The sequence below is a fragment of the Lepisosteus oculatus genome, chromosome 11 (genome assembly GCF_040954835.1).
Source record: "Lepisosteus oculatus isolate fLepOcu1 chromosome 11, fLepOcu1.hap2, whole genome shotgun sequence".
In the NCBI taxonomy this organism is placed as follows: domain Eukaryota; kingdom Metazoa; phylum Chordata; class Actinopteri; order Semionotiformes; family Lepisosteidae; genus Lepisosteus; species Lepisosteus oculatus.
In genome coordinates, this window is record NC_090706.1 from 25021283 (window position 1) to 25033468 (window position 12186).

The 12186-nt window shown below is 36.9% G+C and overlaps 2 protein-coding genes across 7 annotated transcripts in view; one reads left to right on the forward strand and one right to left on the reverse strand.

Moving 5' to 3' along the window:
* sh3rf2 (SH3 domain containing ring finger 2) overlaps positions 1 to 12186 on the reverse strand; it is a 76837-nt gene that overhangs the window by 23040 nt on the left and 41611 nt on the right. The window contains exons 1-2 of one of the 6 annotated variants that reach the window (XM_015349471.2): positions 11817 to 11906; positions 6695 to 7119 (exon numbers count right to left, since the gene is read on the reverse strand). In XM_015349471.2, the coding sequence (XP_015204957.2) occupies positions 6695 to 7078 (384 nt within the window). In that variant the 5' untranslated portion in view covers positions 7079 to 7119; positions 11817 to 11906. Of the gene's footprint in view, positions 1 to 6694; positions 7120 to 7264; positions 7601 to 7635; positions 8333 to 8359; positions 8954 to 11816; positions 11907 to 12186 lie in introns of those variants that run through there. The other 5 variants (XM_006631864.3, XM_015349475.2, XM_015349472.2 and 2 more) reach the window with 5 other exon arrangements.
* Positions 9241 to 12145, forward strand: LOC102692610 (glutaredoxin domain-containing cysteine-rich protein 2). The gene is made up of 3 exons (XM_006631865.3): positions 9241 to 9624; positions 10863 to 11081; positions 11838 to 12145. Exons 1-3 carry the CDS (start codon positions 9280 to 9282, stop codon positions 12009 to 12011), a joined length of 738 nt encoding a protein of 245 aa, XP_006631928.3. The 5' UTR covers positions 9241 to 9279; the 3' UTR covers positions 12012 to 12145.

Sequence of the window (12186 nt, forward strand, 5' to 3'; positions counted from 1 at the left end):
CTTTAATGAGGCCTGTGCTGTTAACTTCTTGTCTTTTGATGTCTATGCCACATAAACCACAACCTATTCCTTCTCCTTAAGTGCCTGCCTCACAAATGAGTTTCTCAATAGGGAAAAGAAATGTCTTATTTTGTAAAACTATTTGCTTTACAGGAAAAACAGAAATCAAAATAATGGCTTGTGTTCTTCCCAGCAAAAAAAGAAACAACAATTGCTTGGCTTGAACAAACCGTTCTTTGGCATCATTTTTGTTTTTCACCTTCAAAAGCAAGCTTTGTTTCTTTGCAAGTCTCATATCTTTCATTCTAACGTTGTATCATTTTCAAATCTGTCTCGAAGAGGATTTTCTGGGTCTTTCATTACCATCAGCAGTCTCATTCAATTCCACTCCAACCTAATAATTTACTTGATTTACCATGAGATGAGGTCTACACATGAAAACTAAGGACATGCACAGTGAGACTGTCTGTGCTTTTTTTAATTCCACCTACAGTACAAAGCATAGCCATTATTATTATTGTTTTAAATGAAAAGCACACCCGTAAGTATCAAACTCCTTTCTCTCCTAGGATTTCTTCTGATTGCCAAGCTAGCATGTAATTCTTTGGCCTGTAAAGGATTTGATTGTTACTTGATTTTTCTGTTGCAAGCCTCTAATGACTACCTATAAGGCAGGTATGGGACACATCAATTTTAAGGTATTGTGTGGCTTTCTTACTAATTTAGATGTGCATTACATTCTGTCACTAAGTAAATAAAACTTTTATTACTAAATACCCTTGAGAGACCTACTTACCAAGTGAGCTACTTTAGATAGGCCTCTCATCGCAACTTTTCTAATGTTCTTACTAGGAAACAAGCTGTATAGTATGGAACGTAAACCACAAGACAGCAGACAAAAAATATGCAGCGTCAAAAAACAGCATAAATAATATAATGATTTGTCTTAGCAGAACAAAGTTTAGTTATTATTGAAGTAGTTTTATCAAAGCATTGCTCATTATCTTACACAGACATCTGCCACACAGGGTACAGTGTATTGTATGTACCCTGTAGGTACAGACTAAACTGAGAAAGTTTTGTCTACTTATCAATTATTCATCCGAGGCAACTTTCATTCCACATGTAACATTTGGTTCTTCACTAAAATGGAGATACCTACACCTGGCAATGGACAGTATCGTTGATCTTACAAGGAACTCAGTGTGTAACTGGACACTATATTATAATACTCGATTCTTCCAGACATCCTTTAATTTTAAAACCCTTCATCCAACATCAGGACGCAAGTGAACCTGAGCCTATCCCTGCAAGCAACAGGTGCAAGGCAGGATACACACCCTGGACCGCACTCCAATCAATTACAGGGAATGCAGATGCAGACACGCTCACACCAGGGCCAATTTCTCCATGAGTCAATTAATATACCAGTATGTCTTTGGACTGTGGGAGGAAATGGGAACACCCAAAGGAAACCCAGGGTAACACAGGGAGAACATACAAACTCCACACAGACAGCCCCACTGCTGCAATGAAGCAATGGTAACCACTGCACCACGTGCCACCTCCCACTACTTGATTCTTGTTTGAGTTAAAATAATAAGTAAATACTGCAGGACTGCAAACATTAATGACAGGACAGTTCATAAATGTACAGTCTACCAAGTAAAACAAATGGTCTAAACACCACATTCTTTCTCACATTTTTAACATTAACATTTTTTTCATATTATTTTTCAGCCTAATCAAACATGTATTTAAATGCACAATGCCTTTTGTGTAATATACAGTATAATAAACTCTCATAAAATGTATGGTTTACACTGTAATTTTTAAGATGAAGATCTTAATATGGAGTATGTATTTAAAACAAATTAAAGTGAATATAACTGACAATACATTACCTCATTAACCTTTGGATACATTTATATAAAAAAATGATAATGGATACAAGACACAAGAGACAAAGAAACGGGTACAGTGATCATTGAAAAGGAGTGCAGACACTCAAGACAGTTATTTTCTTTTCAAAAACATACGAAGTCAAAACATGTGCATTCCAATGGAAGCATTTAAACTGTCTATGTTTTGCTATGCTATTTTATCACTCAGATCATATGCCTGAGAATGTGAAGCAGATGACCTGAGCAATGAGTCAGAGAAAGACTTAAAACATAGTTCTACTCTACTAATCTTCATGTAATAAAAAGACAAAACACAAAAAAGCCATAATACTTTTCACACCATAGTACAGAGGAGCAAGTCTGAAATTATTTTGCCACAACAATTACCGTGGTCTCCAGGGAGACTCTGAAGTTCTTATCTGACCTACCTTTTGTTTCATTAGATGAGAGGGAGTTTGCATATTAAAGTGTCTATACAATTGCATTGTTGAAGTGTATCACAGATTAAATTAGATAAAATGTTGGTTTAAAAACAGTCCATTGTAAGTGAGTGAGTCAATATTTTCTAGAATTCTTTAAAGCAGATAGATTAAAGCATCTACCCCCAAATTCATATACAGCTTAATTATAAATAGAGCATATGGCATTCATAGCATCCGTTTAAAATAAGCATAAGGCACAAATATCACACAGAAGGCATTCATTAGACTGTCCTTTGCCTGATAAATGTTTGAACTTCCAGAAACTTAGCCTTGTGAAGTCTTTTGGTGCCTGAACAAATCAGTCAGATGATAACCTTACTGTTGGACAATACACTGTTGTAAAAGTGCAGTGTCAATTCACAGGGCCGTAGGTAAAACCAGCAGATGGAAATACCTTCTTTATGCATACTGTACATACAGTACCATACCCACAACTGTGATTTCATGAGTGTTTAAAAATGATATTTTCAAGCATTAAGAATTTGTCCATGGTTTGTAAAACAAAGGTTGAGAAACGGAGTATAAGCAGGTCATATAAGTGTAAGAATAAGTGGAATTATTTACTTACATTTAGTGGTTAATAACATAAGGGATCATCATAATATTTTTAGCAAGTGCTTTTTATTTTTAGCATTAAACTCAAGGCTCAGGAAGATGTTTGGATAGCATTCCTCCCATGTGCAAAATTAATTCACACTTCAAACAGTAGACTGCAAACCCCAACACTAACATTTTAAGAGAGACAAAAAACTAGAGAATTTCAACAAGTCGTTAGGATAAAACAAAAAAGATAACAAATAGCAATAGTCATATAGCTAAAGTTAATATTGCTGCAAGGTGCAAGAGTTTGTAAGGTATTCAGGGACACTGTGGGATCTGGACCATTTTAAAACAATTTAAATGCCATTATAGAACTAAATGACTCTTTTCTTTGGAAACACAAAAACAATTTCTCACATGAATGACCCCAGTGTTCTGCTACATATTTGATTAACCGACTTCAGACTTTAAAAACATAAATGTAACAAAGAAGTAGATCAGTTACACAGGCATATTAATTCCACAAAGAACAAGCAGCAGAAGTACTGTAATACACTTACCTTCAGAGATCATTTGGGTTAACTGCTGTTAGCTATTTCTTAAATCTAAATTTAAATTTGCTTGCAAACTTGGCCTAGACACAGATCTAAGCTGATTACTGCAGACATAAGACGTTTAGGTAGATTGCATAGCCAACTGTTCTATGTCTTATGAATGACACTTCCTGTTGAGGTGATTTAAGTGATTAGATATTACTTAAAGTAGTATTTCCCAAACTAATAGAGTTTCTCAGCTTCTAAAAAAATCCCAGATAAAAACTTCTTACAGCTGACTTATATGAAGGGTACTGAACATAAAAAACAAGAAAGCTTCACTGTTTCCTGGAAATATACACAAAACTAACATTCAACCTTCCCTCACTTTTGTATAGTGTGCCCATACTCATTATGCTTATTCTTCCATGCTAAGGTCATTGTATTTTTTAAAAATTAAGCCTCTCATGTTAGCTCATGATGGAATCACTGGAAAACACACAACAAATTAAGTTCAGAAGTTTGGAAAGGCCATAATTAAGATGAAATTTAATTAGATTGATTTATTGGCTTAATACTCCTGGCTTATGGAAAGACAACCTGATGGTAAAACTGCACTTTATATACAGGATGAGTCAAGACCTTCCGCTAGGGTAATGACAGGGTGGAGGGAAGAATGTAAAATGATAATACACGGGTAGGTGTGCCAAAATCCTGATATTTATACTTAGGAGGTGGAAGTGGGTGAGATTAGGGGTTTACCTCCTCCTAAATATTCATTAAAAACTTAATAAATAAGGACCAGTAAACAGGTGGCATTTGAAAATTCTCAGTATAATGTACAGTAGGAGATTTACAAGGCCTCTCAAGAAAATGTGTTCTCAGTTGACCTATCACTTTTGTTCTAAAAGACCATTCTAAATGACCTGTTTCAAAGCATAAGAGATGATATTGAGTTGTAAGATTACATTATACTGCATCTGCGAGAACAGGTAAATAATTGATGCAAACTGTGCCCCCCATGAAACACAAATTCAAATACATTCATCCGTTTTCTAACTGCTTCATCCAAATCAGCCAGAGAATATCTCAGCAAGCAACAGGTGAGAGGCAGTGGACGCCATGGATGGGACAACCGCCCATCACAGGGAACACACACTTTTACACAAGGCCAGTTTTCCTAGCAGCCAATTAAACTAATTTAACACCCACAATTCAAACACATTGTTCAAAAAATGAAGGTGTATCATGCATACCAAATAGTTGAGGAACTGGATTGTGAGACCATAGATCTTGATTCTGACCTAAAGCACTTTCACCGGTAATTCAAAGACTTATTATATAAGTGTGGTTAAACTGTTTCATACCGACCAAGTGCTGTTAAGCCCACTGCTGCCGTTTACCCGCTTCGTGGCTGTGCCAGAATACAAACAAATAAAGAATGAATAATAATAAGGCTAATGTAAGAAAAAACATTGGGATATTGTCTAAATCTTGTGTCCCTGAAAAGGAAACCTGTCATTACTAATGAGAAAGGGCCATGTCACTGCCTGACTGCAGAGCACTTTTAACACATTCATCAAACTAGACCCTATCGCACCACCCAGTCACACCCTTCTTCTCTCTCGAACGCTGGACTTGATTTTTGGCAAACCTAGATAGGCCAACTGGGAGTCACCTGAAAAGGGTAACAGCCACATTCCTTTCCAGGGAACATGCTGAGACAACAATCAAACATTTCCTTTCAGAGGGAAAGCAGCTGTAACCAATGGGAAGCACACATACCCAAACGATTACGAGCAAGAGTGCAAGTCTCCTAAAGTTTGAGTCACAGAAGATATTGGAGACAGAGTTTGGGTAGTTATGCTTATTATGCAATGATGCTTATGTGGAATAGAGAGCTAAACAAGCTCAAGGATAGAGAGAGCTAGACAAGCCCAACAGTAGTCCAGATGCAGTCTTCGATAGTGGTTTTCCATCCTCTACAAATTTAACACACCATTTAATCCAATTTAAACTTACACATGGAATGTGTGCAACACCATAGAGCCATGTGCATTTGATAGTTTCCAAAGCTCTTTGTCATAGATGCACTGAAGGCATAACTGGCACCAGTAATTCTGGGAGTCCCTTTTCAGATGTGATATGTGATCCTGTGACTTTGAGCATTCAAATGCTTCTGCTCACTGACGATTTCCAGGTTAATAGTCATCTTCAAGCATGGTGCCTATTATGGGCAAGTCTATTTGTAGCTGAAAACCTTTTCTGTGACATTGAGTGGAGACAGAATACCCTTGAATCACACTTCATTGTGCTCATGTGCAGTGCAATTCATTTGAAATACAGGCAGATCATAGAACAGACATAACAAACTGTGTCAGCCATGTTTTTAGTTTAAAAGGCTTCTTTGATTATATCCTTTCTGCATTGTCTGTATAGTATTCATCTGTTGAGTTCTTGTTATGTTTAGAAAAATGTAATTAAAAAACTGTTAAAAAACCACAGAATGGAACTATACAAACTTTTCTTCTATTCTCCTGTATTTATTTTATTCTATATTGGTTAGCTTCCTCCCATTTCCTCCAAAAAGAAATATCCCAAGAGATTTTTCTTTTGCTTTTAATGTACCCACAAAAAAACTAACACAAGAGTATGTAGCCTTTTTCGCAGGATTGCAATTTATAATGCTGAATGTGTAGCTAATCTGCTTTTAAATAAGAAATAATACCAATTTCAGCTATGAAATCAGCCATTCTGAAACGCAGAAAATCTTTCTAAATTCAAGGTGCTAGTTTTCATTGTTCATTGTTCATACTCACTGAAGTACACATTTAAAAAATATTGCAAATACAGTGTAGGTTGTATTTAAATAGAACAACATGTTACAGTCACTGTGTAACACAAAAAACATTACTTTTTTTATTTGTGGTTAATAAATTCTTGAATCATACAATGCAATATAATATACACGCTACTCTATTCTATTATATTCTCAATACAAGAAATCAATTAATAAAATTAATTGATGTACTTAAACTGATCTTGAGGGTGATGGGTCAGAGAGCAACTCTTGCTTTGTCACAGCTTTTGCCAAATAAGAAAAAACCCTTTAAACAGCTGGAGGTGCATTGAAATGTATTGTGTTTTCTGACCTAGAAAGAAAGGTATCGATTTTGGCACTGAAACAAAAGAACAGGTAACACTGTGAGCTGTAAACGATGAAAGAGATACTTGCCCCATCCAGTGGGCTTCTGCGACTCATCGTCAGCCTGCGCTGGGGTATTTGTGAGCTCCTGGAATCCCTGCCTTTCCTGATTGACTGGCTGTGGGCCATAGAAACAATGTGTCTCTGGGATGTGCTCCTTCTCATCCCATTCTGGCAGCCTTCCCAAATTCCATCCAGAAGACGAACCAGGAGGAGGTTTGCTGGCAGCTCCTCGATTCCACAGGAAACTGGGGTCCTGCACTCAGGGCAGCGCACTTCTGCCTTGGAGTACACCATCCTTTGAAGACATGGCTTGCAGAACGTGTGTTGGCACGGTAACACTTTGGCAGAAATGTCCAGTCTTTCAAAGCATAGTGGGCACTCCAACAGGTCCAACAGGGCTAAGTCCCCCATCCTCCTCCAGGGTTATTGCAGATTCAACTGGTTACTGCATTCTTAAAACACAGTAAAAAGCAACTTTAAAAACAGCATTAATGATGATCAGAATGTTAAACATTTTGCAAACCCTGAAAGCAGAACTATTAATTCTGTAAAGCTGTGAATTTTATTGTGGATATCAGGTGAAATATGGATCCTCACCTGCAAATCCAGTTCATATACTGCTGCCAAACTAAAACATACAAAATTGCATTTGCACTTTTCCAAATCATGACGGTATGATGTTTAGTTAACTCATGTTTACGTTTTAGAAGAACATAACCAGAGAAATGAAAATTCTTGCATTAATGAGATTTTAAAAATGTCTTAAGTAAATTAAATATACTGTATACAGCACATGTATATTGTAATACAATTTTTAACAGACAATTGACACGCTTTACACTAATAAGTAATAATATTCTACCTATGAGTTAAACGTGCCTTTTAAAGAAATGTATCGCCACTAACGTATCACTGTAAACTTCTTAAAAAGTAATTTCAACAAAGTTAAAAAGCAGATCTCAACTGACAGTATGATAGCTCTTGAACGACTGTCTTGAGCTCAGAAAGGATATACAGTATATCGGTAAGTGTGATACTGCGCCAAGTAAACAGAATCGTTTCCATCTATAAAGACAAGAAATTCTAGCAGTTCCTAATTACTTCCATGGCAAGCAGACATCGACACCTCCTCGGGTGTCGGTGTTATTTTATACCTTCTAGTCTCGACACGCCCTTACTAGTAGTCACGTTGCAAATGCTGTGTAACTTCCCTTTCACACGAGAATGCGGATTACCCAAGCAGTACTTGGAATTTCCCATTGTTGGTCTCCGAAACACACCGTTCTTGGCAAAATAACAAAAAAAATCTAACAATATCTAATTTAGGGATTTAAAATCACACAAACACTGAAAAAAGTAATCATAAACAACATCAAAAATAAGAAATGAAGAACGTAGTGCATTTTATTAAGACAAAGCAATAATAACGCATGAGAAGATACTAACAAATAGTAAAAACTAATCTAAACAGAGACGTCCCGGATTGCTAGGGAAGCTATTCTTAAACTGTACCTTTAAACAGTGATAAAAGATGAAAACATTGACGTTTTGAGTTACGAGACATAAAACGACCTTATTATTACGAAGACCAAAAGCAGTTTTACAAATTACTTTAAATAGGAACATATACAAAAATAAAACAGAAATTGCAATCTTTTAAAGATTTGTAAAGCACAAATAACAAGTACTAACCTTGTGTTATTGTCTTCGGTCAGGTACTTGACAGGACTGGGGACAAAGCTCCAAACCACATAGAACAAGTTTAGAACAACTATGCACTTATTGTACTCGTATCAACTTTCAGGCAGCACTCGTTAACCCTTTTAAAGCCAAATGCATAAAGTATTTCCAGGAAATGAAAAGAATAAATATTCTTTAGTTATTAACAAGGTTAGAATTTTGTTTTACGACAAACGGAGATTAACAAGAACAAAGATTGGGAATAAAGATTTTTCTAGTAATACACATTTATTTTCTAAATACATTAAATCATGGATGTTTCGTTAGTTCACTTAGATTATGTAATGATTTTATTATTATATGCACAGATTGGCACCATTCATTAATAATCTCAATGTTAAGCGTTTTCCAAAGAGATTTAATCATAGCATGATCCTGAAAAGCAATATGCCGATATGGAAAACAACATCTAACAATATGGAACTGTAAGTGCATACGTTGTTAAATTAGACACATCTTCTCTGACTGGCCTTAGGCCGACATCACTTTCTTTTATTTCCAAGAGAACAGTGAAAATGACAGGGTCACCTGTTTCTACAAATCTTATTTTTTATTTTTATTTTATTTTTTCTTTTATAATCAATTATTTCTCCATGTCTTTCTTTTTTATTTTCTAAAGTCTTAAAAGATTTAACTACCTCAAATCGTATTTTTAATTTAATTAAAAATATGACCATTACAATACATGCTAAGCACAACAATGAAATGAAAGGGTATCACTGTGGTCACTGCTTTTGTATACCTGATCCAGAGACTAAATAATTCAAGGGACCGGGGACAGGAGGAAAGCTGATGTTACCATAATGTTAAAACACTTAAGTGTAAGACGGGAGTGTTTTATACAGGATCCTGCCATTCAGTGTATTTTCAAAATGGATGAACTTCAAATTAAACTGAATCAGAGATTTGAAGGGAAACCTAGGAAAGTGAGATTTAAAATTGCTTCATCTTACAGTGGGAGAGTTTTGAAGCATGTCTATGAAGATGGGCAAGAGCTAGAGAGTCCAGAAGACGAATATCCACATAGTTTCATCCATGGGAAACTCCCAAAGCATTTAGAGGTTGAACAGCTGTATGGATTTGGAGAACTGAGGGAACCCGAACTGTTCTCGCCACCTCCTTTAATGGCTGAAAGGATCAATGTGTACAGAGGTGGGAAGTACAGCCTCACAGGTGAACCATCCCTTTTTGATGATCCATCTTCAGTGAGCTCCAAAGTGAGTACTTAACTAAAGGTTCATTTTTAAATCTTGCATGGCATGTAAAGTGCTTTTTTTCAGATTTAAGTACAATGCAGTCATAAAAAAATAACTTTAAAGTCATTCACAGTTTAATGGCTATATTTTTATTTTAGCAAAAAGACTGGAACAAACTAGAATAGAATAAATAATAAGAAAACCTGGCAATCACACTAAAACTAGAAAAAGGCTAACCTATCTTGCACCATTGTAGTACATGTCTGAATATATACAAAGGGATCACCGTCTTTCTGACTTATCAACATCCTAACACCTACAAAACAAATCTAATTTGCTTATTGCTATATACTGTTGCCTTAATGTGTATTTTACTCAGGTACACTTTGCTTCATCTTCTTGGCCGTATATCCTGCATTTAATTTACAGTACTTATCTTCAGTACCCTTGTCTACTTAGTACTGTGTTTTAATAAAAAGCTTTAACAGAATATAGAAGCGAATAAGATCAAATGTTTTAAAAAAGTGTGTCTTTTTTAGTGTCTGAAACGCTCTACAGAACAAGTCATTTCATTTTCAGTAGTTTCAGTGCTCTGTGTTGTGGTGATCTCCCTCTAGTGGTTTGTTGTCAAAAACCCGAAAGGAACAGGTTTTATTACTAACAGCCAGTAACATGACACCTTATGCAAACGCTTTCAAGATTTATAATTGGAAATTATAGACCCACCATTTTTCGGAATAAACGTTTCTTTAAAATATATCAGCATGGCAAAGTATTCCAATAAATACACATTTAAAAATCATGTGATTCCTTCAAAGTAGGGCTACATTTATAATAATAATAACATCACTTTATTAACCATTTACAATTTCTTGCATTAGGGATTATCTTTTCACATACCCAGCTTGCTCTCCATGAGAGCACGGGAGAGAGCACGGGGTCTGCCATCGTACGACGCCCCTGGAGCAGTTGGGGTTAAGGACCTTGCTCAGGAGCCCAGCGGAGTAGGATTTCTCTGCCAGCTGCGGGATTTGATCTAGCAACAGGCGCAGATCCTTAGCCACAGAGCCACCGCTCCGCCCAAAAGGAATGGGCTCGTCTGGGATTTGAACCCGGGACCTCTCGCACCCTAAGTGAGAATCATACCCTAGACCAACGAGCCACACTGGTTGAACAAAAAGGGGGCACCTACAGTTTATGTGTTATCTCTGTTTCAGTAATTTTCGTGACCTGAATGCCTTTCATTTTGTGTCTTCCAGCCATCCTCTGTTTTGGACTTTGGAAAGATAATAATCTACACTAGCAATCTGCGGATCATCAGGTCTCCCTGGGTGAAGAAGGCATCTACAAAGAGCTCTCTTCAGAACAGAGACGGCACAGATAGGGATTCAAGAACAGATGAAGGTGGTAAAGAAGGACAAGACTATGTGCATGGTGTTCTTGGGGAAGATCAATCTAATAAAACTGCAAACAGCAAGGTAATACTAATACATACTTACTCATCAAACAAAAATAAGTCTGTTCAGCAGCTATTCCTGCACTCAAAGACTCTGCTGTTAAACATCTTCAAAGATAAATTGTTCTTTTTATTATTCACCACATATCTTTCTACAGTCTCAACATTCTCCCGAAGCAGGGTAGTTGAATATGCACAATTACCAATCTATATGATAAATTTGGGTCTTTTTTTCTGTGTGCTGTTTCTTCAGCTCTTCTTGTCCTTAGAGCTTCCTGGATTTTTATCCAGAACTGCTAGGATTATTTGGGATTCAGAGGACATTTGATCTGGGTGACAATCCGAAATGCTGTGGGAGAGGCTAAATGTCAACTTGCGAGTTTTTAATAGCAGGAGAAATGAATCATAACCCGGTGAATGAAAACGCAATGGGCTCCATTGTAACAAATGCAAAAAACGAGAAATTCTCATTCTTGGTCACAACCAGGGGAGTAAGTTAATTATACAGTAGATGGATGGAAACTGGATAAATAAAAGCTTAGTGGGAACTTGTATTGCCATGTGATATTATACATCAGTACCATGCAGTATGTGACATGCAAATACATAATGCAATCTGAACGCTTTCAACAGAGGATTTCAATGACAAACCCCTCTGTATTTGCCTTTGCAACCCGGTCAGTTTCTGCACCATGGCAGGTGTTGTTCAGCCCTTGCCAGTATACGCCCCCTAGTGGATGAATTCAGAGGAGCTGACCTGTCCTTCTGCTGTTCTTAGGATGAGGTGACCGGATGCTTGGAGTGCGGGGGGTCAGGGTGCTGTCCCTGCTCCCTGTGCCATGGAAGCAAGCTCTCAATGCTGGCCAACCGCTTCAACGAATCCATCAGAGCTCTGCGATGTCCTGCGTGCAATGCGGATGGCCTGCAACCCTGCCAGTCCTGTGCCCACTGAGCAAGCTAGACCTACAGATATACAGATTGTATCAATTGTGTTGTTGAACACTGCAAAGTGGAAAAATTATACTGTGTAAATAAAGGTTTGTGAAGTAAATGTAATTATTAAGAAGAATAAAAAACGTGAGGTTACAGAGTTGTCTCTTGTTAAATCAGGGCTCCTAATGTGACAC